This window comes from Protopterus annectens, chromosome 2.part2, assembly GCF_019279795.1.
Source record: "Protopterus annectens isolate FY-2018-M chromosome 2.part2, PAN1.0, whole genome shotgun sequence".
Lineage (NCBI taxonomy): Eukaryota > Metazoa > Chordata > Ceratodontiformes > Protopteridae > Protopterus > Protopterus annectens.
In genome coordinates, this window is record NC_056730.1 from 902,037,738 (window position 1) to 902,064,473 (window position 26,736).

At 40.1% G+C, this 26,736-nt stretch overlaps 1 protein-coding gene across 3 annotated transcripts in view; it reads left to right on the forward strand.

Moving 5' to 3' along the window:
- The window catches only part of LOC122795841 (spindle assembly abnormal protein 6 homolog), a 1,219,651-nt gene that overhangs the window by 1,051,492 nt on the left and 141,423 nt on the right, over positions 1-26,736 (forward strand). For all 3 annotated transcript variants that reach the window (XM_044064218.1, XM_044064220.1, XM_044064219.1), the window contains exon 13: positions 24,760-24,896. In XM_044064218.1, the coding sequence (XP_043920153.1) occupies positions 24,760-24,896 (137 nt within the window). The remainder of the gene's footprint in view (positions 1-24,759; positions 24,897-26,736) is intronic.

The following is a 26,736-nucleotide window of genomic DNA, read 5'->3' on the forward strand; positions in this document are numbered from 1 at the left end:
GAGAACATAAATTATCATACAGAAAAAAGGCTTATTTGATAAATTCACTAATAATGGTAAAATAGCATATTTAGCAAGTGTATTTATGTTGCTAACTGTAATTTTAGCAAGTGTATTTATGTTGCTAACAATATTTGAAGAGAAATTATTGCATATATATATATATATATATATATATATATATATGTGTGTGTGTGTGTATATATATATATATATATATATATATATATATATATATATAGGGTTCTAGATTAAACCCAGAAAAAAAGAGGTTTTGTATGTAAATAAAGGAAGAGGTTAGGGTTAATTGACCCAGTCATATATGCTGCTTCATTTAAATGTGTACAAAGTGTTAAAGTGGATAAATGAAAAAGATGACAGATTAGTAGTAAAATTTTATAAATATGATACATTTGGGGATGTGATAAAAAAGAGAGAGTCTATGCATGAGGAAATAAAATATTACCATGGAAAAATATTTCTGTGGAAAATAATTGATGTTGTAAAAAAAGATAGAAAGGTATATGTAATGATAACGGATTACTATGTAAAACAATGGGAAAATCTAACGGATGAAAAAAATGAAAGCTATAAAATAAGAAGTGAATAATTAATTAGAAAGTAGAATGTCACAAATGTTTGTGGACACAGATAACAGATAAATTGCCAGTCAAAAGAAATATGCCATTTAAGAAGATAAGTGATGAGTATGTTTACATTTTCAAAAAGAAGCTACAGAACATTTGTTTTTGAAATGTAAGAGAGTAAAAAGTTATGAAGAAAACTATGTAAAGAACATTTTTTGAAGATATGGAATAAGTAGATAAAATAAACATGGATATGATTAAATGGATATTATAAGAATGGAAGTAAAGAATATATTAAAAGAAAAGACAAGTTATTTTGTGTTATATGAAATGAAAGAATGAATTATGTTTAATTGTAAATGGATTTTTGCAACAATATTAAGTAAAATCAGATGGTTATAGAAAAAGGAGTGGGATGAAAATTTAATATGATTATGTAATATATATGTGTAAAAAAAAATATATATATATTTATATAAAATGTATATAAAAATATATATGTAAATATATATGCGCGAGTGTGTATGTATATTTTTGTACTCTTGTAAATAAGAGGTATTTTTATATAGAAATAAAGGACCCCTACTCTTTTCAATAGACGTCATGGGAACGAGGCTAGAAACCGAACACTAGAAAAACTACCTGCTGTATGGGAAAGATTATTCATTGAGTGCAAGTCCAGGAACCTTGACCCAAATAAGGCTGAGAATAGCTATGGTCATGAAGTGTCTCTGACTTTTACAAGTCTATTCTAGTTTGTACATCAGTCCGAGTACATGCTACTGCCATTTCAGCCTGTTTAAACATTTGATCCATCCCTATTCTTTAAGCCCTGTGTTAAGCAGCTTATGAAAGTGTCACTCGTCTCAGACTGAATGTGGGTTGCTCCTCCATAGGACCTTATCTGTGTCCTAGGATAAACTAATCCTGGCACCCTTTGAATTAGCTGCTTCAGCTATACTGCTGTTCCTTTCATGGAAAATTGTGCCACCTAGGAAAATTTCAAACCTCAAGCCTTTAATGTGCAAAGAACACTTTTTAGGATTCCATCAGGCTAGGTTATCCTTTTGTAGTAGTTATCCCTTCATGCCTAAAGTGATATTTGAATCATCCCTTAATTGAGCCAGTCACTTGCCAGTCTTCATTCCTATGCTTCAGAACAAAAGGGAAAAGGACCCTTCATTATGTAGATGTGCACAGACAGCAAATATTTTACTTGCATAAAACCAAAGAATTCAGAAAATCTGATCAGCTAACCATTTCCTCTGCGAATAGGAAATAGAGTAGACCAGTGAAAAACAAGGTATTGCCAAATGTATACCTTTGTTAGTCATCCAGTGAGAGGATATGTCCAGATTCCCATTACAGAACATTACTTGAGCCACTGGAGCCACCACAGACTTCATAAGGGGTGTTATCATGTAAGCCATTCTCGTAGTAGCAGCCTTGGACTTCTGTCTGTACGTTTTCCAAACATTAACTTAAGAGCTGTTTCCAGTACCAGGACTTGCCACCACTATCCTGCATGTCCTTGTTTCCTAGCTGTTCTCCCTTGACCACTGAGGGGACACCAACAGCCACTGAGGATGTGGCTAGCCACCCTTCCATAGTGGCTGTAAGTGCTACAGCATATTGATCTGGAGTAAAAGATGAGTGGAGGGAGGTACAACAAATGGCCACAGCAGAGTAGCCCACCTGCAGCTAAGGCAAATTGCTAGCCTGCTGTGGTGTCAAAAGCTGTTTGCTTAACTTTTTCTTTTTGTGGCTGGAAGAAGGACCAACTGTGGGATTGCCAATCTGTTCTATGGTCAAGCTGAAAATGATGCCTGTAAACTGGAGAAAACAAGCAACAATACCAGTAAAACTACCAGTCCACAAAAGTTGCTTTTTTGACAGAAAAAAAAAACACACTAAAAAACTTTTTCAAATACTGTGGCAGCCCCATGACCATAAAATAAACACAGAAATAGATTTCTCCACAGAAAATAGATCATCAGTTAGATGACACCACTTTTAAACTGAAAGAAAGTGCTCCATTTAAAAGTATGTTACAGTCTCAAGACAGTCAGTTAAAACACAACACTCCTAGCTTTAAAATAATTTTCCTGAAGAGGAAAATAATAAAACATTAGAAAAAAATAAGAAAATGGAAGTTTTTTTCATAAAGGGAACTTGTATGACCAGCTAAGGAAAGCACAAACCAACTGATGATCCTCAAAAGCCTCAGATCTGCACACTCTTCAGTAGCAGTAAATCTCTTAAGACAGGGGTTCCCAAAATGTGCGCTGCGTCACCTGGGGAACCACGGCTTCCTCACAGGGGTGCCATGAACTAATAAGCTTAGTTACTAAGCTGCTTAGTTCGCGGTTTATTTTGCGGCCGCGCTAAAGGTTATATAGCAGTGCAGTACATGTCTTCATTCAGTCAATGTGCTTTTCAGAAATTACTTCAACTTAGCAAAATCTGCCATTGTAGACACTTGGCAATTATTTCACCAGCTGATTGGGAGTACCTGGGCGCGTTGCTTTCTATGCTGTTTTGCCCTCTCACCAAAGCCCTGCCCTCAACTGGCTCATGACGCCCATTTCTGTGGTATTCCAAATCTGCCTAGGAAAGTAATCTCAGTCATAATTAGACACCCGAAAAGGAATGGTACTGGCAGGCTATGGACGTTGGGAGTGACGAGGTACTGTTATTGGGAGCGTTTATACACACACGGGTTTACAGACAGCAGGACGTCATTAAGGAGACATGAGTAGTACCGGCCCCTACTGAAGATGGCTGGTGCCACCGGGAAGCCAGGACAGTGATTATCGTTCGGCGGTGGCATTTCATCTTTACAGATGAGTGGACATAGCCTGGGACTATGGAAAACAGTGAGGAGAGGAACTGGGATGCGGTGGAACAGACAAGCTTGTACAGTGGCGCCACGGAGAGCCTGGCTGGCAGCAGGAAACTCAGCTCGCTTGGCTCAGATTCTGAGCTCAACGGATATGCTGGCAAGCTGAAAACCAACCGTTAGGGCTTCGTCGGCGATGCTCAGCAGGTGGATGACTGGTATGGCCTAATGGTTAAGGTGTTTGCCTTACAAACACAAGGTGCAGGGTTTGAGTCTCACAAGGGATAATTGGCTAGGCTTAAAAAAATGGCTCGCAAGAGCAGTTAGCTTAGTACTAATCTATGAACCTGTGTACCTGTGGCCATAATGTGTTGGTGTCTGGTGGTGTCACAGTTGCAGTGACACTTGAATAATGTAGGCTGCCTTTGGACTTGTGGAGTGCTCATTTGAGTCTGAGCAGCAGATGGACTTTGAGTTACCCAGCAGTGGGTTATTTGTTGGCCTACTTTGGTCAGTGTTTCTACTGCTTCAGACATGTACACAATACAGCTGCAAATATTTTTGCCACAGTAATTTTTGCGAGTATCATCAGTCCCATGACTCGCCTAACACAGGTACTTGCCCCTTCCTCACCCCCCGCACTGTCACCACAGTTTCTACCCAATTGTGTTTGCCTGTACACTACCCCTGTTGTTAAGGGGCCTTTTCTGTGTGCTTTCCTGTTTCTCATTAACTTCCTAGATTCAGGAAGGTAGTCTGTTGGCATTATTTCTGTTAGCTTTCCACCTGCATTTAAAATTTGCTTTATTGCACCCCATGCAAGCATAAACATATTTTTTGCAGAGGTTTACACCTGATTAGTTTTGGCATGGTAGTTTGGTGGTGTTGTGCTAAAAGCTGTATGTGCTTCTTTTTCAGTATTGTACGTTATCTCCTGTTTGCCCGAATTTTACAGAAAATTGGACTGCCCTAGCTGAAACTCTTAATAAGAGAAGTTAACAAATAAGCAAAAGTTGTAAGAGTTTACTTTATGGGTGTTTAGTGTTGGTAGTAAATTGAAAGCATCTGCTTTGCATTGATTGCGAAAGTAGGATGTCCTGAGAGAAGTCTTTGTTGTAAAGGATTTAATTTGATTGATGGCTAATGCAGTGACTTACAAGAATTAGTCGCTAACAATTCTCACCCACCCACCGGACAAATTAGGCCTATGGGGATATGGTTTAGATTACAACTGCCATTTACTTTAACCAATTAAATGAATATTAATATAACTTTACCCAATCAAATTATTAGTGATGTCCTCTGATAGACCTTGTAGGACAGAAATACCTTAGCAGCATGCTACGCCCCCACAATGCGGGTGTTTGAGAGGTCTGATAGGTTTGATGTGGAGTGCTAGCCGACCGCAACGCGACTGCAAAAGAAGAATGTTGCTGTTTGTCAGAGTGAAGTACTTTTTGTGAGATGAGTGAAAACTGTGTTGTAGAAACAACAAAAGAATGCATTTTGTTGTAACTGCTCTAGCTTCTGGTAGAATACAAAGAAGTAGTAGTTCTTAATACTTTTGGGGGCTTCCTTTACGCTTTCTAAGCAGCACGTTTCTAGCTGCATGCATTCTGGATTTTTGTCTTTTTCTATTTTAGAAAACAAAAGCGATATTATTTAACGTTGATTAAATACTGCAATGATGTACAATTTTCTAAGAAGGGAGTGCTGTTAGGTTATTTATCTAAATGTAAACTGTTTGTCTTAACACCAACATGTTTGTAGGGTTGCAGTCCAAGTTCTGTCAACCTCTTGTCTCTAGAATCAGGTGAAAAAAAAAAGAATGAGTGGGTATTGAGTCAAATCAGGGGACTGTCTAAAATTATTATATTCAATAGGTGCCTCAAAATGCTAAGAGTTGTATTGATACAGGTGATCTGCATTTCTGGTTTTAACGACTTGAACGCTCACATTGTTTCATATCAAAAAATCACTGTATTGACTATTGAGAGACAGAACAAAATTCTGAAACCTAAATGGGGAGAGTTGAGAAGAATACCAGAGAGTGGCGATACTTCTATGGAGACATACCTCTCAGTTTCTTAGTGCAACAATTCTGGATAAAGCAATTTGCTTTTATAAACTTAGTTGCAAGACATGTTTTGCATTAGCAATCATGTTTTTGAAGACTAGGAAGTGTGAAACTCACATGGCTATCATTCGATAGGCACGCCAGCCCTCAATGATTATTTGTCAGACAGCTACCAATTTTTTGAGGAGAAGATCAAAAATATGAGGAAAGAATGTGAGCATTCTGTGAAATTCTGAACAGTTATATGTGTGGGTCCCTGTAAATATCAAGAAGGGCTCTGCCCCCCCCCCCCCAACAATTTTGGGTTTTAAACTAATTACCATATGGTTGTGTCCCTAATACTGTCTGCTTGGGGCTATTTTTGTTCTTTGTCTATAAAGATAATTTCTCCAAAATGGTTTGAAATAGTCTGCCATTTTATGGGAATTATGTAGTGACACTTAACTTATACAACATTAACAGTGTGCTTCTAGTTTGAAATGCAAAGGAACATCTGTAGCTTCTGTGCTAATGACATTTTCATTTTTAATGTCATTTGGCTCATCAGTTAACAAAACTGAAAATGTCTGTTACAGATCTCATGTTGTAATAACACTATACAATTGTGGTATTGATAACTTTGATGTTTGTCACTCTGAAAAGAAATGATAGGTACGGTTTTCTGTTAATCTGAATGGTTTGGAAATGTTAAAGTTCATTAGCTCTAATGGCAATTCTGGTCATATTTGAACATACTTTTACCAATGGTCACATCTTTATAAATCCTGAGAACTATTTTATATAATTTTCAGAACCAGAAAATTTTGATTCTCACTCACACATTACATGGCCTAATAGAATGAAACAGAAGGTATTGTCAGTCTGTGCTTGTCAGAACATTTTTCCCACTATATCCCTAAATAACAGAAAATATATTTTATTTGAGAAATAATTATACCAACTCAGTAAGCAGATGAGTCTGATATTTCCTGAATTTTTCATCTAGAATGCATCGTTTGCATATGCTGCCATGATACAAATTGCACACAAGTGACGCATATAATGACTTTGTATGCCTACTGTACATTTCTACCAGTGTATGACTACATCCCTGCAAAAATCTGAATTTTCTAGCAAAAATAAGTTATGACCTTCAACTATACTCTACACCAGTGGTTCCCAAACTTTTCCTGAATTCTGGACAGTTGAATTGAAATGCATGTTTTTGTGATTTTAAATACCTGTGTTATTAATTTGTTCAATTACATTTGCATTTTTTGTGATCTTAAATACGTGTGTTATTTTTACCTAACTAACCCTTTTATTTAAAAAAAATGTATTATTTCGCAAGCTATACTTAAAATTTGACGGGGGGGGGGGGTTCCATAGGAAAACCTGGATTCAACAAGGGAGCCAAGAATCAAAAAAGTTTAGGAACCACTGTCTTAAGGGGTTCATGCCCACACTTGTCTTTTAGTTTGGTCAGCTCAAGCTGCTTGGCAGTTTAGGCATGTGAAAGATGCCCTGAAGCTTTGAAAGCTAGCTGGCTGTTCTATCTTTGGCAGGCTACAAACCATATAGCTAAGGCTACTGCAGCAGTGATCAATATGAAAACATAGTGCAATTGTGTAGTTTGAACTTACCATAACAGTAGATGTTTGAATGATCACTCTGCAGTAGCTGTTCCCTTTTTTTTTTTGTGCATTTTTTTATGCCAGGGTGTGGAAAAAAAAAAATTATTCCTAGCCTTGGCCTTTCAGGGCTCAGCCCCCTCTCTTTGCTGGCAGGAAAGCTCTGAAGGGTTTTGTGCCCAGACTTGTCTTTTAGTGAGCTCGCCTCAAGCTGCTTGACAGTTGGGAGTGTAGAAGGTGCCCTGAAGGTTTGGAAGCTGGCTGTAATATCCCTTGGCAGGATATAACCTATATAGCCAAGTCTACTGCAGCAGCAATCATTTGAATATCTGCTGTTACACAACTGTACTTTGCTGGTGTCTGCCAAGTAAACCTTCCGTGTTTTGTAACCCTCCCAAAAAGAGAGGTTTGCAATACTTCTGTACTACAGTACTATAGTATAGTTCTATTAGGAACTTAGCAAAAATGTAGACATTTTGAAAAGATTCACTGTCGGAGTCCAGGTACCTTCCCTCCCATCTTGTGTGCTCCACCATTATTCTTTTCCCTGTTGCTTGTGGTAGCAACTTTGTCCCTTTTACCTTCCATCTCACTTTTCCCAGCAGGGGTTTACCTCCCTGTATTGTTTATCCTTACTCCCCTGAAGGGGAGACTGGAGACTTTTATGGGATAAACTTGAAACATACGTGGCTGTCCAACCTGATTCACTAAGATAGTGGCACCAATGTCTTTTACTTGGCTTTTGGGCTAAGTCCCAAAAGAACAGAAAATGGTGTCAGGGAATGCACCTGTTTTCACCACTGATGTCCTTGTGTTATATTGGGAGAGCCTAAGCTGAAGCACTGGAGAAGAGTAAAGCTCTGGAAATTAGGCAGACCAGTCAGGCTAACTGCATGCAAGACATTCCAAAAATGAAGACTGCAAAGGTAAATCAACTCAAACATCCACATTTACAGTAAGTTCCTAACATAACTGTACCTTCTTGGATGGCAAAGTTTGTTAAAATCATTGGTTCAAAGAAGATATGAAAATTTGGTAGATAAGTTGATAGGAAAAAAAAAGATTAAGTGGGTGCTGAAAGATAATATCTATTATGACTATTGCAAGAAACTAAGATTATGGAAGGGAGAGATTAAATGCAAGTGTGAAAGCAGAACAGAATGGTATTATAACATCCTAAAAAAGTATAAAACTATTAGCTAGCTTTGGGGGCATATAATATAGGAAAGAGTGGGTTGGGCACAAACCTGGTGCTTGTTTCTTTCTGTGAACTGTTAAGTTAGTAAATACCAGTGAAATGATGTACAACATGGAGAAAGATAGATTTTGTTTATGAAGGATTTGGAAATAAAAGAAACAGTAAACATTTGATCTGATGTTTAGTCTTCATTCATTCCTTACTAATGGGATGTTGTCTCCGTCCACTGAACTGAGTCTGCCTTCCCACAGTCGCCTCAGTATACTGGAAATCTTAAAACAGTGGGGAGGCTGCAATCCCACCAACCCCTCCTCTGTGGAGTCCTTATTCTTGCAGGCTTTGACAAGGTGCATGACAACGTTGCCTCACAGCTTACAACCCTGGAATCTATATCCAACTTATCCATACGGTTAATCTCTCACACTACCAAAGGGGTGGCTAGAGCTACGGGTTCATGCGTTGTCATGTGACATCACACCTGGATGTGCCTTTGTGACTTTGCAGACACTTTTAAGTCTTCCTTTCTTAACGCTCCAGTGGAGGCTTCTTCCTTTTTTGGCCTGAAAGGGAATGACGCGTTAGTCAGGTGTGAAAAGGATGGCAAGACCCTGTCTGCTGTGGGCGTATGTTTTTCCACCCCTCCCCCCCAATGAACCTACTCTAGGAATCAGAGGAGTGGAAAGATGTGGCACAAGAAATCTTAGGGTCCTTTCCGCAACACACGTGGTGAGTTTTACCCCCTGGGGTAGAGGGGGGTAACTCATCGGGAAGACATCCGTACAGAGGCAGAAGGGGATCTGTGTAACCAGGGGTCCAGAGATTCTTTCTCTGGACAACCCTACCAGTGCTCCTGAAGACCGGCCCGATTGCTTTCCTCTGGAAGCAGTAGGGGGACGTTTCTCTCTGCACCACCCTGCTTGGCAGTCAGTAACCACAGATTTCTTGGGTACAGAATATCATAGCCAGAGGTTATCACATACCCTTCAATATTTACCCAGTGCCATTGACACATTCATGATGTTCCATACAGTCAAAGGGAAGCAGTAGCTCAAGAAATAAGAAAGCTGTTTCAAAAAAGTCATCCAAGCAGTCCCACCAGACCAAATAGGATCCGGATTTTACTCAAGGTTTTTTTAGTGCCAAAAAGACAGGGGACTGTAGACAAATATTGGATCTCAGCATTCTGAACAAATTTGTCAACCAAACAAAATTCTGGATGGTCATGGTTCAGTCTATCCTACCCTTCCTGGAGAAAGATGATTGGATGTGCTCAGTAGATCTTCAGGATGCGTATTACCACATACAAATGGACAAATGCCAGAAGATTTCTTCACTTCCAGCTGGGAGCTAATCATTACCAAGTCCAGGTGCTGCCCTTTGGACTCTCTACGGCCCCCAGAGTGTTCATCAAAAGCATGGCAGTGGTAACAGCTCACTTGAGACTGCAAGGATTCCATGTATTTCTGTATTTAGACAATTGGCTCCTTACCACCCCCACCAAGCGTCTACTGGTTGCAGCCTTAAACTACAGTCTAAAAGTAGCAAAATAACTAGGAATCTCTGTAAACCGGGAAAAATGCAAGTGGACTCCTTCCTCAAACCTTGGAATTTATAGGAGCAACTTTCCAAACCCAGTCTTGCCTAGTCTCCCTACCAGATCACAGATTAGAAAAACTGAGGTCCCATCTCCAGGTGATACTCTCTCAAGGCAAAGTTCCAGCTCGAGCTGTTCTTCAACTTTTGGGATCAATGGCAGCATCAATTACAATAGTTTCCCTGGTGAGGCTACACATGAGATTTCTTCAATGGCTCCTACTAACACAGTGGTCCCCTTCGCATCATCCTGTGTCCGTTCAGATCCGCATAACAGACCGATGCAAACAAGATTTATCTTGGTGGGTGAAGCCAGAAAAAGACCTATGGAGTACACTTTCTTCCCATCTCAGCCCAAGGCAATAGTGACCATGGACACTTCTCTGACCTTGGTCACCCATGGAGGCCAACCTCCATATCAGTGTTCTAGAACTGAGGGCAAGGCTTCTAGCGTTGCAAGCATTCCAGTCTGTCTTCCCATCAGGGGCAGTTGCTATCCAGTCCAACAACATGTCAGTGGTCTGGTACATCAGCAAGCAAGGGAGCACCAAGTCCTACCCATTGTTTCGAGAGGCCATGAGAATTTGGCAGTGGGTGACAGCTTCTCACTGCTTTCTGATAGCAATGCACATTCCTGGGAATTTCAACGTGATTGCAGACAAACTGAGCAGATGTATCCTCCTGCCTCATGAGTGATCCCTCAATTCAACCATAGCGGCAAAGATCTCCAGCCGCTGAGACCAGCCTTGCTGCCACCTAATCACCTCTCCAGCAAATGCAGCAGCTACTTTGCCCTAATTCCCCCACAGGGGAAGTCCTCGAGGGATGCTCTAATACACAATCGGCCCACGGGACTTCTGTATGCTTTCCCTCACCTTTGCCTGATCCCTCAATTTTTAAAGAAGGCCCTTCAGTTGAGAAGCAGAGTAATCCTCATTGCACCCTACTGGCCGTAACTTTAGTTTCCCTTCCTTTGGCCTCACCTAGTATGCCAACCATGGATTCTGGATCCAACTTTAGAATTAATCTCGCACCCACAGGGGTTGATAGACCCAAACATATCCAGTCTCAAGCTGACAGCTTGGTTTCTCCACTTCCAGTAATTGCCAGGCAGAATAACCTTACCTCCCTGATGCGTAACATTCTTCTGGCTTCGCACAAACCATTAGGAAAATCTATCTTAGCAAGTGGAAGAAATTCCTTATTTGGTCCTGACAGAGAGAACTAGACCCTTGGTCAGCTCCTGTTACTGTGGTTTTGGATTACTTGTCAAGCCTTCTTCATTCAGGAGCAGCAGCCTCCACCATTTGAGTACATTTGGCTGCTGTCTCAAACTTTTGTAATGGATTCCAAGACTCATCCTTAATTTACCATTGTCTCTGTAAAACCTTCTTGAAAGGGGTCTCGCATATCAGACCACCCTTCAAAGAACCGATCAACCCTTGGAGTTTAACACTAATGCTGCAATTCCTGACACAATCACCTTTCGTCCCTGCTGCCACTTGCGATATAAAGTTTTTATCCTGGAAATCCTTATTTTTAGTAGCCATCTCCTCAGCAAGATGCATATCTGAGCTTCAGGCCTTGTGCACAAAATGCCCTTACATGGTCTTTCATAAGGACAGTATCACTCTGGGCTAACCCTTCCTTTCTGCCCAAAGTTATTTCAGAACTGACAGTTAACCAGACAATTGACCTACCAGTCTTTTTTCCAAACTTCTCAAAGTCCAAAAGCAAAATACAAATACCTCACCGAAGGTTTAACTGCTGTACACCAAAATACGCCAAAAGAAAAAAGTAGCAGCAACCACCATTGGAAGTTAAACAATTTTAATGACAAATGAAGCAATAAAAACGGCAGCAAAATATACAAGATAAGCGCTTTGCTATGCCTTCTTCAGATAAAAAAAAACATAATGTTAAACATCTGTTAAATAGGAAATGGCAACCAATCGGGTCCTAGTACTGAACCCGCCATTTTTTGAAAGTGGGTTTTAAAGGGACCATCTCATTGAGTCCTGGAAACCTATGTGCTGTCAGTTTAACAATCCACTTAAGTCTCTTCTAGATCCATTTTATTAACTAGATCTCCCCCCCCCCCCACAACCTTTTCTGATGTGCCAAATAGTCATGAACATAAAGTGATGTCCTTCATTGCTGGAGATATGCCTGAACAAGGCATTATGTTCATTCTTTGTTTTTATAGCCGATAAATGGTTAAGAATCCTAGTTTTAAATTTGCAGTTTGTCTTGCTTACATAGTAACAAACGCTCTTCTGACATGTGGCAAGATAAACCAAATCTGAGGTCTTGCAGCTGGCCCAGGTCCCAAAAATATGTTGTACCAGACACTGCCTTCATTTGCTGGATGTACATAGACAATTACGATTTTATCTGGACAGAACTAAATCAGTATGTAAATCAGACCAGTTTGTTTCCTATTCAGGCCCTAAATTGGGAAACTCTGTTTCTAAAGTGACTATCTAAGTGGTTGAGAAATTTTATATGCTTTGTCTACCAACATAATAAAATTCCTCTGCCGAGCAAGGTGAAAGCACATGCAACCAGATCAGTGGCAAACTATGTTGCTTTTCATTCAAAGACTTCAATGGATGATATCTATGCAGCTGCAACTTGGGCTACCTCTCATACTTTTATTACTCATTACAAATTGGATTTGGTCTCTAGGGGGAGAGCATCCTTTGGTTCAGTGGTACTCAAGTACATTTTTCCATTGGGCCTCCCAGGACATAAAGTAGCTAGGGACTCTGTCCCATCAGTAAAGAGTGAATGAAGATGAACAACATCAGATAAAGAAGTTGTATTCTTACCATAATGTTCCATCTGTGTTGTTCATTATCATTCATTCATTAATTACGTCCCACCCTCCTTCACCCTCCAAGGGGCTCCTGGAGGTTCAGATTTGGTCCAAATCCCACATTAGGGGACCTGCTCAGAAAAAGACTCTGCTTTCTTTATCACAGGCAAACTCGATCTGAGGTAAGAGGGAGAGGGGGACTATGGGTAAAGCTTAACTCGAGAGTTTTTTTAGCTGACACAAGCTTGTTATAAGGTCGACTCTGTTCCGAGTACGGAACTGACACCCCATCAGTAATGAATGAATGAAGATGAACAACACAGATGGAACATCATCTTTTTTTTAAATGTTTAGTATTTTGAAAATGTTAGCTCATGTTAATGTAGTGGTGAATTTAAAAGAAATTAAGGAAAGTAACCTTATATAGGACTATTATCAGGTTAAGACCGTAGGATAAATTATTGAAAGAACAGTAGTCTTAGCTGGTGAGATATTGTGTAAAGGAAGATAGGAAGGCTTGTAACACAAGCAATGAGATATGGAGAACAGCATCCAAAACATTTTGAAACAGTTGTGCATTATGAATTTTACTAAAATCTGATGTATAAGAAAAAGGCATTTAAAGTGTTTCCTGTTTTCCTCTTCAGACAGATGAAGCTTGAAAGGAAGGAAGAGAGTGCATAGAAATCAGATTGTGCAAAATGATGCTGAAAGATTTTTTTTTTTCTTTTTGCAAAGAAATAAATGAAATGATGTTGTCCTGTCTCTCTTTCATTCTTACTAGGTTGGTTCAGATCTGATCCTCGGATCCGTCTCGGCCTTGTTCGAGGCTCTCTGCCAGCTCATGGCTATATCCCTATCCCTCTGGGTTCTATATGGCTATCCTTTCTTTGGATAGGGTTACTGGATTTCAACTCAGCATATATTAAATCTTAAGGCCTTTTTTTGGTCCGTTACTGCCTTTATGCTAGTAAGGTCCCTTAACTTTATATATTAGCTTGATTTGTATCATTTTTCATCTGGACCTTTGGTTCTTCTCTAGTTGTTGTGGACGCAGCTATTACATTTTTGGGGTTCTCTGCTGTTATTGTCCATTGTGGTTTTTAGTTGTCGTGGTTTATTTTTACAGTAACCATTATTGACAGCTATTGATATTTGGATTATTCTGATTGGACTATATTAGTTCAGTTTGATACCAACATTGACAGTATTGTGGTTATCAGTATGGATTTATCGAACCTTATTTCGGGTTTGGTTGCAGATAAAGATGACCTAGGGGTCTTTGGTTTAACCAACAATAATAATGGGAATATTCAACCTACTGAATTGGGTGGTTTAGAGTCATCGTGTCAAGCTTTGATTGATGACCTCAATAAACAGTTGAGACAATTACGTGCCAATGTATGGCACAGTAAACTCTTTAGGGCATACCAGACTGCCAATATCACCCCTAGGGGACTACGTATTCGTACTGTTCCACATGTCAGCAATATGGATGAGGAGCTGACCAAAAATTGGTCCAAAATACAACAGGAAGCCACTATGGCTTTTGTAATCGAATTGCTAAATTTTCACAATAGGGCTATTGATAGGGGCCTTGCAGGCATTACTGCTCTAGCGGATAAACTTAAGGTTTATGAAAAGGAACCTTCCTTTGAAGCTAAATTGAATAAGGTAGCAGTTGACCTTAAAAAATATGATGCTGAACTGAAATCTAGGAAAATGAAGAAATTCAATAGGGACCAGGAAGATTACCTACGTGGAAATCCATTTTTGTATCAGACCAAGCATGTGAGGTTTGATAATCCTCCAGCTTCTACCTTTAAACGCAAAAGACCTAGGTCCATTTTACGAAAAAATTATAATGGGACCACTTCATCTTGTGATGATACGTCGTCTGGTACAGACAACGAATCCCTGGCAGCATCGGGGTCACCCTCTCCCAAAAGAACACCGGGGGATGCCCCTTTAGGAGTAAACGGAGACGGGGGGGACGTAAACATCGGAAGGGTTCAAAATATTCAAGGCCTATTAGCAATGGCTTTGAAAAATTGAATGATGTGGATTCTAATGTGTTGAACTTGTCTGATGTTATTTTATCCCCTACACATATCTCCATTTTGAATAAAGGTCTCAGTTTCATACCTGGGTTTTTGATTTCTGAGGATGCACTTGCTCAAGATGTAGTTAATTTCTGTAGATTGCTTAACCTAAGATTATATTTTGGTGATTCTGGTTACAATATAGACCATGGTAAATTCACTTACCATAAATCCAGTTTTGTACCGCCTATGCATGACACAGTCCACCTATTTTTAAATAGTGTGCTTAAGGATTTACACTATTTCATTTCTGATGCTGTTGTCAAATATAACAATGTATCCCCTATGGAGAGACAGGCTATATGTGATTTACAGAATAACAGAGACATTGTTATTACTACAGCTGATAAGGGTGGGGCTGTGGTTGTGCAAAACTGGACGGATTATGATAAGGAGGCTCGGAGACAGCTTTTTGATACTAGATACTATTCTCTTATGTCTGTCGATCCGACTTCAAGATTTGTTAAATGTATAAAATGTTTTCTTGTTGATGCCAAGGAACGTGGTATCATCAATAATGAAGTCTTTCAACATTTGTCTATAGTGGATTCTCATGCACAATATATTTACTTTTTACCAAAAATCCACAAGAGTGTTGTTAATCCTCCCGGCAGACCCATAGTATCTGGCAAGGGCTATGTTACTGAGCCTCTGTCCATGTTTTTGACTAAACATTTGAAACCATTATTACCTTTTATTAGATCTAGGTTAAAGGATACTACTAACTTTCTACAAATAATATCTGATACACAACTTGAACCTGACTGGTTCTTATGTACATTAGATGTGAGTGCACTTTATACGAACATACCTCACCAGGCTGGATTGAAAGCTTTGGCACATTGGCTAGATGTTGCCAAATTGTATTCTCCATTGTTTAATTCTTTTTTGATTGATATGGCCAGATATGTCCTGACATGTAATGTATTTAATTATAAAAATCTGTGTTTCTGGCAAATTAAAGGTACAGCTATGGGGGCATCTTTTGCCCCCATATATGCTGACCTTTTCATGGCTTATGTTGAGTCCAATATTATTTATGATGTTTCCAGAAACGCCTTTTTCAAGACATGGACATATGGAGGCGATACCTAGATGATGTGTGGTTGGTTTGGAGGGGAAATGAATCTGGACTGGTTGATTTTGTTTCTTATCTTAATACAAATGAATGGGGACTGACATTCACTGAACATCATGATAAAAATGACATCACCTTTCTGGATGTCCTTATACATAAGCTACCAGATGGCACTTTGGATAGTGAAATGTTTAGAAAGTTCCCACAATATAATTCAGTCCTACATGCTTCCAGTTACCATCCACCACACATCACTAGGAATATTCCCAAATCGCAGTTTATAAGGGCCAAACGTATCTGTTCCAAGACACATACATTTTGTTTGAATGAGAGAGATCTAACGGACAGATTCATACAACGAGGCTACCAGGTTGGCAACATTGCAATGGCTAAAAATCAGGTACATAACATGGATAGGTCGGAATTACTTCAATATAAAGATAAAACTGCTGTTGCATCTACTACATTAAGATTTGTCACTACCTATGCTCGTAACACCAATTGTCTTTTGGACAGTGTTCATAGGAATTGGAACATTCTTCAATCTGATAATAATATTGCTAATTTTATTCCAAACAGATGTATTTTCTCATATAGGAATGGAAAAAATCTGAAATCCTATTTCAATCATTATAAGCACTGTGACACTAAACTCCCCATACACAAACAGACCACACTGTCAGGCAAAGCCTTATATGGATGTTTTCCATGTGGCCACTGCTCGAATTGTAGATTTGTGACTACAGCTAAGGCTTTTTCTAGTAGAAATTGCTCCAGGGTTTATGATATAGGCTTTTTTGCAAACTGTAGCAATGATTGGGTTGTCTACCTTGCTACTTGCCAATGTGGAGCTTTCTACATAGGACAGACGTCTCGTCCATTAAGATCACGGATTTCGGAACATATAAGTAACATCAAACATAAAAAAATGACAAATGCTTTATATAAACATTACTTATTGCATCCCACTGCACAGTTCAATTTCATGGTGATTGATGTAATTCATGGTAATCGACTAAATAAAACTGAATGGCATAATATTCTAAATAATAAAGAAAGAAAGTGGATCATCAAGTTAGGGGGTTTATTCCCACCAGGGCTTAATGAATATTTATGAGTATTCTACCAATGGGAAATGGCCTTATACTATTTAAACAGCATACTATTTGTTTGTGTTTCTTACACTGAGGAAGGTTGTGTTTATCCAGCCGAAACCGGTCTGTTTGCTGTATGTATTTATGAATACAAAGTAATTTTGAAGTCAATTGTGCTGGCTTTTTGTTTTTTGTACTCTTCTGTGTGGAGCCTGGCATTTGCCTACGTGCAGGGGACCTTTTTTCCTGATATATCCCTATCCCAGCATGCTCCAGGACCATCCCCAGATCTTGTTTGCCGCTAAACAGATCAACCATTCGTCTACTAGCTCTGGCTAAGTACAACCATTTTTGATATATTTCTTCACCTTAACTTTCACAGTTATTGTTAAATATCTAGATCTTTAGCTAATTTAGCTGTGTACCTTTTTGTTACTGGATTTTTTCCCCGAGTTAAGCTGTTTATTGCTGACCTTTGGCCTTTGTCTATTCGCTAGGCCTTGTATCCCTTCCTGGCTAATATTTTGTATTTGTCTTGTACTGTGATAGTTTGTTTAAATTAGACCACTATCAAGCAGCCCATTTTAGTTAGAGGGCTTTATCTCCTTGTCCCCGTTCCTGTTCTTTCACAGTTTAATTAGTGTAGTGTCGTTGTACAGTCTGTTTAAATTAGAGGACTAAGTTTTTCTCCCTCTGTGTGTTTTGTGTTAAGGCTCGTTTAAGTTAAATGGCTTTGTTTGTTTTTTCCTGTGTATGTATTGTTTTTTTTCTTATCAGCTTGACACGTTTTAAGTTAGAGGGTTCAAAAAAATAAAACTCCTTTGTTGTTTGACTGTTGTTGTTCTTGGCCTTAATAATGTCAGGCTATGAGTCTAGGCCAATGGGTTTCAAGAAATGTGAAAAATGTAGCAAAAAAATGCCCCTTTGCAATAAACACACCCTTTGTGTTTATTGTCCCGGGGCTTTCCATCTCCAGGAGTCATGCTCTCTCTGTCATTCCTTTAATCATAGATCCCTCTTGGAGAGAAAGAATAAACTGATTCTAAAAGGTCTTCTCAAAACCCCCTTCTCAGAGGCACTGGAAGAAGTTTCGGGTTCACCAAAATCAGACAAATCTCCTCCTGTCAAATCGGACAAGTCAGTTAAATCTGTTAAACGATCTTCCCAGTCATCTTCGTTAGATCCAGACCATAAAATACCAAGACTGTCCTCTTCAGATCCAAGAGATACTGGATCAGACAAAAATCACATAGACTCTGACCCCCGTTTTGCTCAGTGCCAATGGAGTTCGAAATAAGGGCCACTATATCTCCTATTTTGAGGTCTCCTATACTGCAAAAAACAAATCTCCTACCCCATCAACCCAGTCTTCGAGGAGCCTTTTGGATGACTACGTGGATCGGGTGACAGAGATTTCTACAGACACCAGCGCTGGCCAAATTACTGTTGGATCTGACCCCTAGGGCTTCAGATCCTACATCCCCCTACTCTGCTCCATGTCCTCCTCCCATCCATACCCTGGCTTCAGAGTTGGAAGATCCGGAGTTGGTGTTAGTGAAGCTGTCTGATCTTAGACCCACCTCAGATTCCCTGGATCCGACCATGGCCTGGACAGCCTTGGCTCCATCTGAGCTGGGAGGAGTCTAGAAGCTGACACTCTCCAGTTGGGTTCAGGGGGATGAGTCTGATCGGACAGTTGTCAGATCTGACTATGCCACTCAGAGCCTCAGCTCAGGTCCATCGTCCTTGGTTCTGGGGGTCCTTTGGCTTCTTTGGATCCAGGGATATCCTTGGATCAGGGACAGGAGGCGCTTGAGGTCATGAAGAGGGTTTGGTCTATAACCCTCTCCAGAGATTCCTCCCCCAAGAGCACTGGTGCCTGTCTCCTTACCTCTGCATCCACAGGGACACAGAGACCCTAGGCCTCAGGATGCCCCACAGGGCACACCTCACTCATCCGAAACCTCCCCAGAGTACCCTTCTAAGGATGTCCTTGAAAGAGACTGTGCAAGAGGAAGCACTTGGACTCCCCAGAGGAGTCTGTCACCTCCGATATGGAGCTCGATGATGCTGAAGGGTAAACACAGTCTCCTCCTGATGATGTCTCCTTTGAAGACATCCTGGAAATACTTAAACAGAGGGGTGGCTGGAAGTCTTCCAGCCCTTCTGCAGAGGAGTCCATATACCCGAAGGCTTTTGGGTCTCACTCTTCCACATCTTGGGTGTCTCTGCCTTTCGACGAAGTTCTGTCCTAGGAGGCCAAACAGGTTCATCACATCCCCATCTGACACAACCTTCTTAACCAAAGGAGTTCCAGTGTATGCCATGGTCATGGCAGCAGCCACTAAGAAGGAACTCTCAGAGACATCTTCTTCTGTCCATCCTCCAAACAAGGAGTCCAGGATTATGGACAGGTATGGAACGCGCATCTTCTCCTCAGCAGCTTTTTCTGTCAGACCGCCAAATTATCTTACCCATTTCACAAGACTGCAGAGGGATCTCCTGAAGGAACTAGGAGATACCCTCCAAGGTTCAGTAGCTGAAGGGGTTACTGACAAGGTAGCCTGTCAGCTCAGTACCTTATATTCAATAGTTAACGTATCCATGAGGCTCATATCATATGCAGCTGATGGAATGAGTAGAGCAGTGGGTCCTGGAATTTCCCTAAGGAAGCATTCTTGGGTGCATTTGTGTGACTTCACAGAACCCTTTTTCTTCCTTTGTAAATGCCCCATTTAATGGCTCGTCTTTGTTCGGGCCTAAGGTAAAGGATGCACTCACCAGGTGTGAACAATAGGCAAAGACTCTTTTTGCTGTAGGAGTCCATTTTTCCATGCCTACTAGAGCTTACTCCAAAGGTCAGAAAGGTAGTGGTAAAATGTGGTTCCGAAAGTCACAGAAATTTTTTCAGGAGACACATGGTGAACCTTCCCCCCAGAGGCAGAGGAGAAAGCAGTGATGGAAGACGCCGACCTCGCAGTAGAGGGGGTCCGCAAAATCAGGGCAACAGAAAATCAATCTTTGGTAGGCCCTTTCAGTGCTCCTGAAAGGAGGCCCGATTGTCCAGTTCTGGAGGCAGTTGGGGGTCATTTATCCTTGCCCCCAGAAGCCTGGCAACAAATAAAAGACAAATGGGTACATGACATTATATCCAGAGGGTACGTCATCCCCTTCGCCCTTCTCTCCCCCCCCCCCCCCAAAGATAAAAAAAATCCAGATGTTCCACCCAGTCAGAAGGAACCGGCAGCTCTAGAAATTCAATAGTTGCTAGACAAAAGAGTCATCCAAAAGGTCCCCGCAGACCAAGAAGGCTTCAGAACTTATTCGAGATTTACTCGAGCGTACTATCACATAAAAATGGACAGGTGATCCAGGAGACACTTGTGCTTTCAGCTCGGAGCCAGTCACTACCAGTTTCGAGCTCTGCCCTATGGCCTCACTACAACCCCCAGAGTGTTGATCAAATGTATGGCTGTAGTAGCGTCTCATTTAAGACAACTAGGATTCCGGGTGTTTCCATATTTAGAATACTGGCTGTTATCCTCTATGATCAGGCATCACCTAATCAAAACCAGAAATACAACATTGCAACTCTGCTCCCGCCTGAGGATTACGATAAACTATGATAAATCCTCCTTAGAGCCTTCTCAACGTGGTTATAGGCGCAGAATTGGACTCAACACAAATGGTGGCGAGACTTCCACCAGAAAGGATACAATCCCTAAGGTACCACATGATCTATCTTTTAAGAAGAAAGAAAACCCAGGCAAAGATGGTGCTCAAAGCTCTAGGGTTATGGCAGCAGTGATAGTTTTGGTTTCCCTCACTCTACACATGAGGATTCTTTAGTGGTCGCTGTTCACTCAGTGGTCAATGCAGGAACGACCAGTATCCCACAAAATGTTCATAACAGAAACTTGCAAGAAGGATCTTCGTTGGTGTCTACACTCCTCTCAAGTAACTCTAGGCCGAGTGTCTTTCCACAACATGTATCCACTCTGACCACGGATGCCTCTCAGACAGGGTGGGGGGTCATTATCTGGGAAAGACTGTCCAAGGCACCTGGCAGGATCACGAGTATTATTTTGCACATCAGTGTCCTAGAGATGAGAGCAGTACGTTTAGTGTTGCATGCACTCCAGGACTCTCTCCCTCTAGGGACCATTGCAATTCACATAGACAATATGTCAGTTGTATGGTATATAAATAAACCAAGGAAAAACCAGATCTTTACCCCCTTTCTCGAGAGGCCCTGAGAGTATGGCAATGGGCAACCTCTTCCCAACATTTTCTGATAGCAACGCTCATCCTGGGGAAATCCAACGTGATAGCGGACAAGCTGAGCAGAACAGTTTTCATGCCTCATGAGTGGTCTCTGAAACAGGAAGTAGCAGAAGAAATTTTACAAAAATGGGGCCAGCCTTGCTGCAACCTCTTTGCCACATCTGTGAATGCCAAATGCAGCAGCTATTTTGCCCTTATTCCCCTGCAGAGGACTCATAAAGGGATGCACTCGTTCATGATTGGCCCCTGGGTCTCCTCTATGCTTTTCCTCCCTTTCCTCTAATTCCCAAAGTCCTTCAGAAAGTCACTTGATACTCATCGCTCCATACTGGCCTCGCCAAATATGGTTCCCCTTCCTGTGGCCTCATCTTCGGGAAGAGCCTTGGATCCTGGACCCAGTTCCAGACTTCCTGACTCATTCATTAGGGACTCCCTCCACACCCATCACTTCATACTCTCAAACTGACAGCATGGCTGTTTCAATTCCGATAGCCAGGTTTCCAACCCTTTCCTCTTGAGTTAAACACATCCTTATCTTTTCCCAAAAGGCATCGAGAAAGATTTATAAGAGCAGGTGGAAGACATTCTGCCTATGGGCTAAAAGTAGCCATGTCAATCCTTTTTCAGCTCATATTACCTTCATCCTGAACTTCCTAACAAAGCTTTTTAATGACTGGGCAGATGCAGCCACTATTAAAGTTTAGCTAACAGCGATCTCCAATTTTTATGTGAGAGACTCTGGCTCCAACATGATGTTTCATAAACTGTGTAAGGCCTTCCTCAAAGGTACTGTTATTACGACCACTTATCTGAGACCCTCCAGCACCATGTGACCTAAATTTTGTTCTGTCCTACATAGAATTTCCTCCTTTTGAACCAGCATCATCTTGTGAATTAAGTTCTTGACTTGGAAAACTTTTTCTTGGTTGCAATCACATCTGCCAGAAGGGTGTCAGAGTTCCAAGCATTGTCCATAAAGCCCCCATATTTGCTTTTCCATAAAGACAGGGTGTCCTTATGAACAAAAACCCCTCCTTCTTACCTAAAGTGGTTTCAGAGACCAGTTTAGACCAAAGTATAGAATGTCCAGACTTCTTCCCAAAATTTGAAAACAAGACAGAGTTGCATGTTGCATCAACTTGACGTACATAGCCAACTACATTTTTACCTACATAGGACAGCATAATTCAGAAAATCTGATGAGTTATTTGTTTCCTTTTCAGATTCCAAGAAAGGATCCCGTCTCTAAAGTTACACTTTCCAAATGACTGCATAATTTTTATTTACAAGTCTCAAAATAAAGAACTTCCAAAAAAGTTAAGGCCCATTCCATAAGAGCCATTGCATCATCTTCAGCCTTTTTGGCCAAACTACCAATTGACACCATTTGTGCTGCAACAACATGGGCTAAACGACATACTTTAATCACTCAGTACAAAGTTGATTTGGCCTCCAGGAACAGAGTCTCCTCTGGATCCATGGTTCTGAGGAATATTCTACTGTAAGCCACCCAGGATTCAGTGTGGTAGGGATGCTTTCCCAACCTAGTAAGAATGAAGGCAAGATAGCACAACATCACATAAAGAAGTTATGTACTCACCATAATGTTCCATGTGTGTTGTCAATCTCTGACTTCATTCTTACATCCCACCCTCCTTCCCTCTTCGCATTCCTAGAAGACCGGGTTTATACAAATTGGATTACCATGACCTCTAGCGTTCTTCAGCAGCCACTGACTCCTTCCAAGAAGTACATATAACATTATATTTAGAGCAAACAACATCTGGGGATGGTCCTGGTGCATGCTGGGATAGGGGTTTAGCCATGAGCTGGCAGACAGCCTCGAGTTTGTAAACAAGGTAGAGATGGATCCAAGGATTGGATCCGAACCATCCTAGTAAGAATTAAGGCGGAAATGGACAACACACATGGAACATTGTGGTGAGTTCATAGCTTCTTTTTTATAATAAAAAGAGATAATAATGTACAAATTAACAGTGATATAATTTTATAAAGTGCCACTACTCTGTTCAATGTCATAGAATCTTTAACATCCATCTGAGTTGCTGCCAATTAAGGCAGATTGGACCTTGTTTTTAGCTCTCATCCAACAGATGGTGCACTCGAGAGCAGAAACCCCTTGTGCTGCACTTTAGTGTCAGCACTGGAAAATTAATTGAAGACTTGGTGCAGAATAGAACCCGGGATATTCCTGTCTTACATCAAAGGTGAGTGTGCTACTTGTTGAACCACTCAAGCTGACACATTTTTAAAAATGAGATAATACATTAAGATGCAGTATGATTCCAACATGGATTAACGGTGTTAAAAGTTGAGAGTTGTTAACAGACTGTCACAAAAAAGTATATTGCACCATATTACATCACTCATCCTTTCTTCTTATCTGCATAAGAATCCATCCATCATTAATACCTCCTTTTCCAGTTTTTGCACATGGAGTCGGAATGTCACTACAACTGCGGCAATCATTTGGAACTGAAGTCCACAATGCTGGGTGGTTATCCCTGCCATTGTTGTTATTGCATACCATAGCCTCACATGCTCACTCATACCTATGACTAATTTTGTATGTCCAGTCCACCTACTTGCATGTCTTTTGAATGTAGGAGGAAACTGGACTACCCAGAGGAAACCCACACAAACACAAGGAGGTCATGCGGAATCTGCAGAGTAGACAACCCAGCTGAGAATCAAACCAGAGTACCTTTTGCTGTGAAGCGACACTGTTCTCCACTGTACCAGCATCATCTGAGAATATTGCATGCTGTATTGTTAACATCACAATGTTTGCTGTTAGGCCGCATTTATATATATCTATGTACTGTGCAGTTTAGCAGTAAATATTCTTGAATTCTGTAAAAACTGTAAGTAGTGCTGCATTCATAAGAATGCAGTACATGCCTTTTCATGGTATAGAATTTTACTTCAGAAAGGTTACACACAGTACCTAGAAACCAATCAGTCCTACTTGTGTTTTTTTGAATACTGTATTAGTTATATATCATTTGTGTAGTGTGTTTGGTTGTATATTCAGCAATCAAATATAAAATGCACATCAGTGAGGAGATAACTATGTAACACAGGGTCCGTTACTTCATTTATCACACAGCATGGCTTTGAAATGCATTTATCTGAATTTATCTGAAGAATGTTGAAACTGCTATTGAGTGCAATAGAGACTACCTCATGGTAGAAAACTGGAAGGTTCTGTTTTGCATGGATAGTGCTAGTAAAGTTTTATTTTTGCATCTGTGTGTTTTGCTGAGTCTTGCACTAAAAACAAAGTTATAATTTAACAGAATGTTGAGCTACAGTTCTGCTAATTTTGCCATGACGTAAGATTTGCATTTGTTTTCATATATTCTGTCAGATAGAGCATATGAACTCAGGCAATTACATTTTCCCTTTCCTTTGAATGCATTTTAACATAAATGTATTTTATGTGATATTGTACCTAGTGATTAATTGGCTGAACAAGCAACTAAATGAAAACAAGATCATGGCAATGCAGAGTACATCTGGTCAAAGTGATTTGCCGCCTTCTGTGGTAGCTGGTAGCACTTCATGTAAATTTGGGGCCCAGAAGAATCCTCTGGTAAGACTGTTTTCTAAATACCCCTGTTGCTTTTGATATTCATTTTCCTGCACAAGTATTAATAATTAACTTTTAAGTATATGGTATACTAGCTGGACATTGGACTGCCTTTGGCAGGGAATCCCTTATGTAAAGAATACTGCAAGTGTGATACGGAAGGACATACCTAGATGCCAAAGTTAGCCCTATCATAAAAAAAAATTGGATATATATTCAATCCCTTTTGAGGGTAATGTACAATGGCAGAACACTTTCTGTGTTTGTGAGTTAAACAGGGAGAGATTTTTTTTTATTTCTTGAGCATTTGTATTGAAGTGGAAAGTCTGGAAAAGTATGATATGGGTTCAAACATAAACAAGGAGAAACAGCTACATATAAGATTAGCCTGTCCGTCATTAGGGTGTGACTGTTAATTACAAGACAAAAGCACTTTCAAAAGAACTACCATTCACAATTTATGGGAGTAATATTTGCTTTGTTTATATTATCATGGAATGTAAATGGCTTTTACAAGTACAGACAAAAGAGTATTGAATTATGTTAGGACATGTAAGATATTGCATGACAGATGTAAAATCAGAGGAGGCTACAATGGGGAAGGGGAATGGACAGGAAAATGGCAACAGAACAAAGGGAAGAAATATGTATGGCTACCAATTATACAACAAATCCAAGTACACTTAAGAGGCATTTTACTCAGTCAGATAGCAAATGTTGATGTGATGGAGAAGACAGGCAATTAGGAATATGTTTTTGGGAAGATAACAAGCTTTGTAGATTTAAAAATTCCCTACAGAGTACTTTGATAGAAATGTAAGTTACCAACAACAGTTACTAAAAATAGAAATCCAAATCTAAACCAACAGTAACAGAAATGTTGAATACTGTAAAGGACATAAAGGAACTAGTGGTGTGAGATGTTTAGAAAAGAGGAGCAACTTCATAGAAATAAATGGAATTTGTGGAAGCAATACATGCTGCGGATGAGGAGTGATACTTAAGGGATGGCAGAAATGTTTATTTAATGTAAATTGTTAAAAAGGAAACTTGATGGTAATGGAAACTATTACACTGCATTTTATTTTTTATTAATGTATGTGAATGAATGCTTCATTTTAAAATGTGATAGTATATTAGACGTTTAAAAAACATTTATGAACAATACATCCAGCTTCTGAGCTCCTCTAGGCTGCAAACAAACAAGGACTATGACAGGGAACGCAGCTGCAGCGAGCATGTTCCAATTATAAATCATTAGTCATGAGGAATAACAGACAGATCCAAACAGATACATTTATAAAACAAACCCAAAATGACCTGCATAATATAAAAGTTGTAAGCCAACCATTAATGGTCTCCAGCTAAATATCACATACAGTGTAGTCAAATGTTGTTCTTTCATGAAAGCACAATCCTGTTGTGGTGCACAACAAAAGGCTGCCACTACATACATAGAAAATATGCACCTACAAAAGGGATGGCATAGGAAAGAGGTGTGAAAGACAGTCATAACACTTGAATATTGGTAAGTTGAGACTTGTCTCGAGCAGAAGCCTATTCTACCTTACTCTTAGAGTGGTGTATAATAGGTAGGAAAAGGCCTTAGGTTAACAGTCATCAATAATGCATATCAGCCATCATACTTGTCTTTACCAGCCATTACAGCAGCTTCCTGGAAACCGGCTAATCCAGCAAAGTGATGTGGTATGGTATCACATACTGAGCAAGACAGAGTATCTTGCATAAGTTTTAACACTGAAAGTGTTATGAAAATTTACAACATAAACTCTTTCTGAAAAAAGGTATCCAAAAGCAGAAAAGATGATAATGCATTACTGTG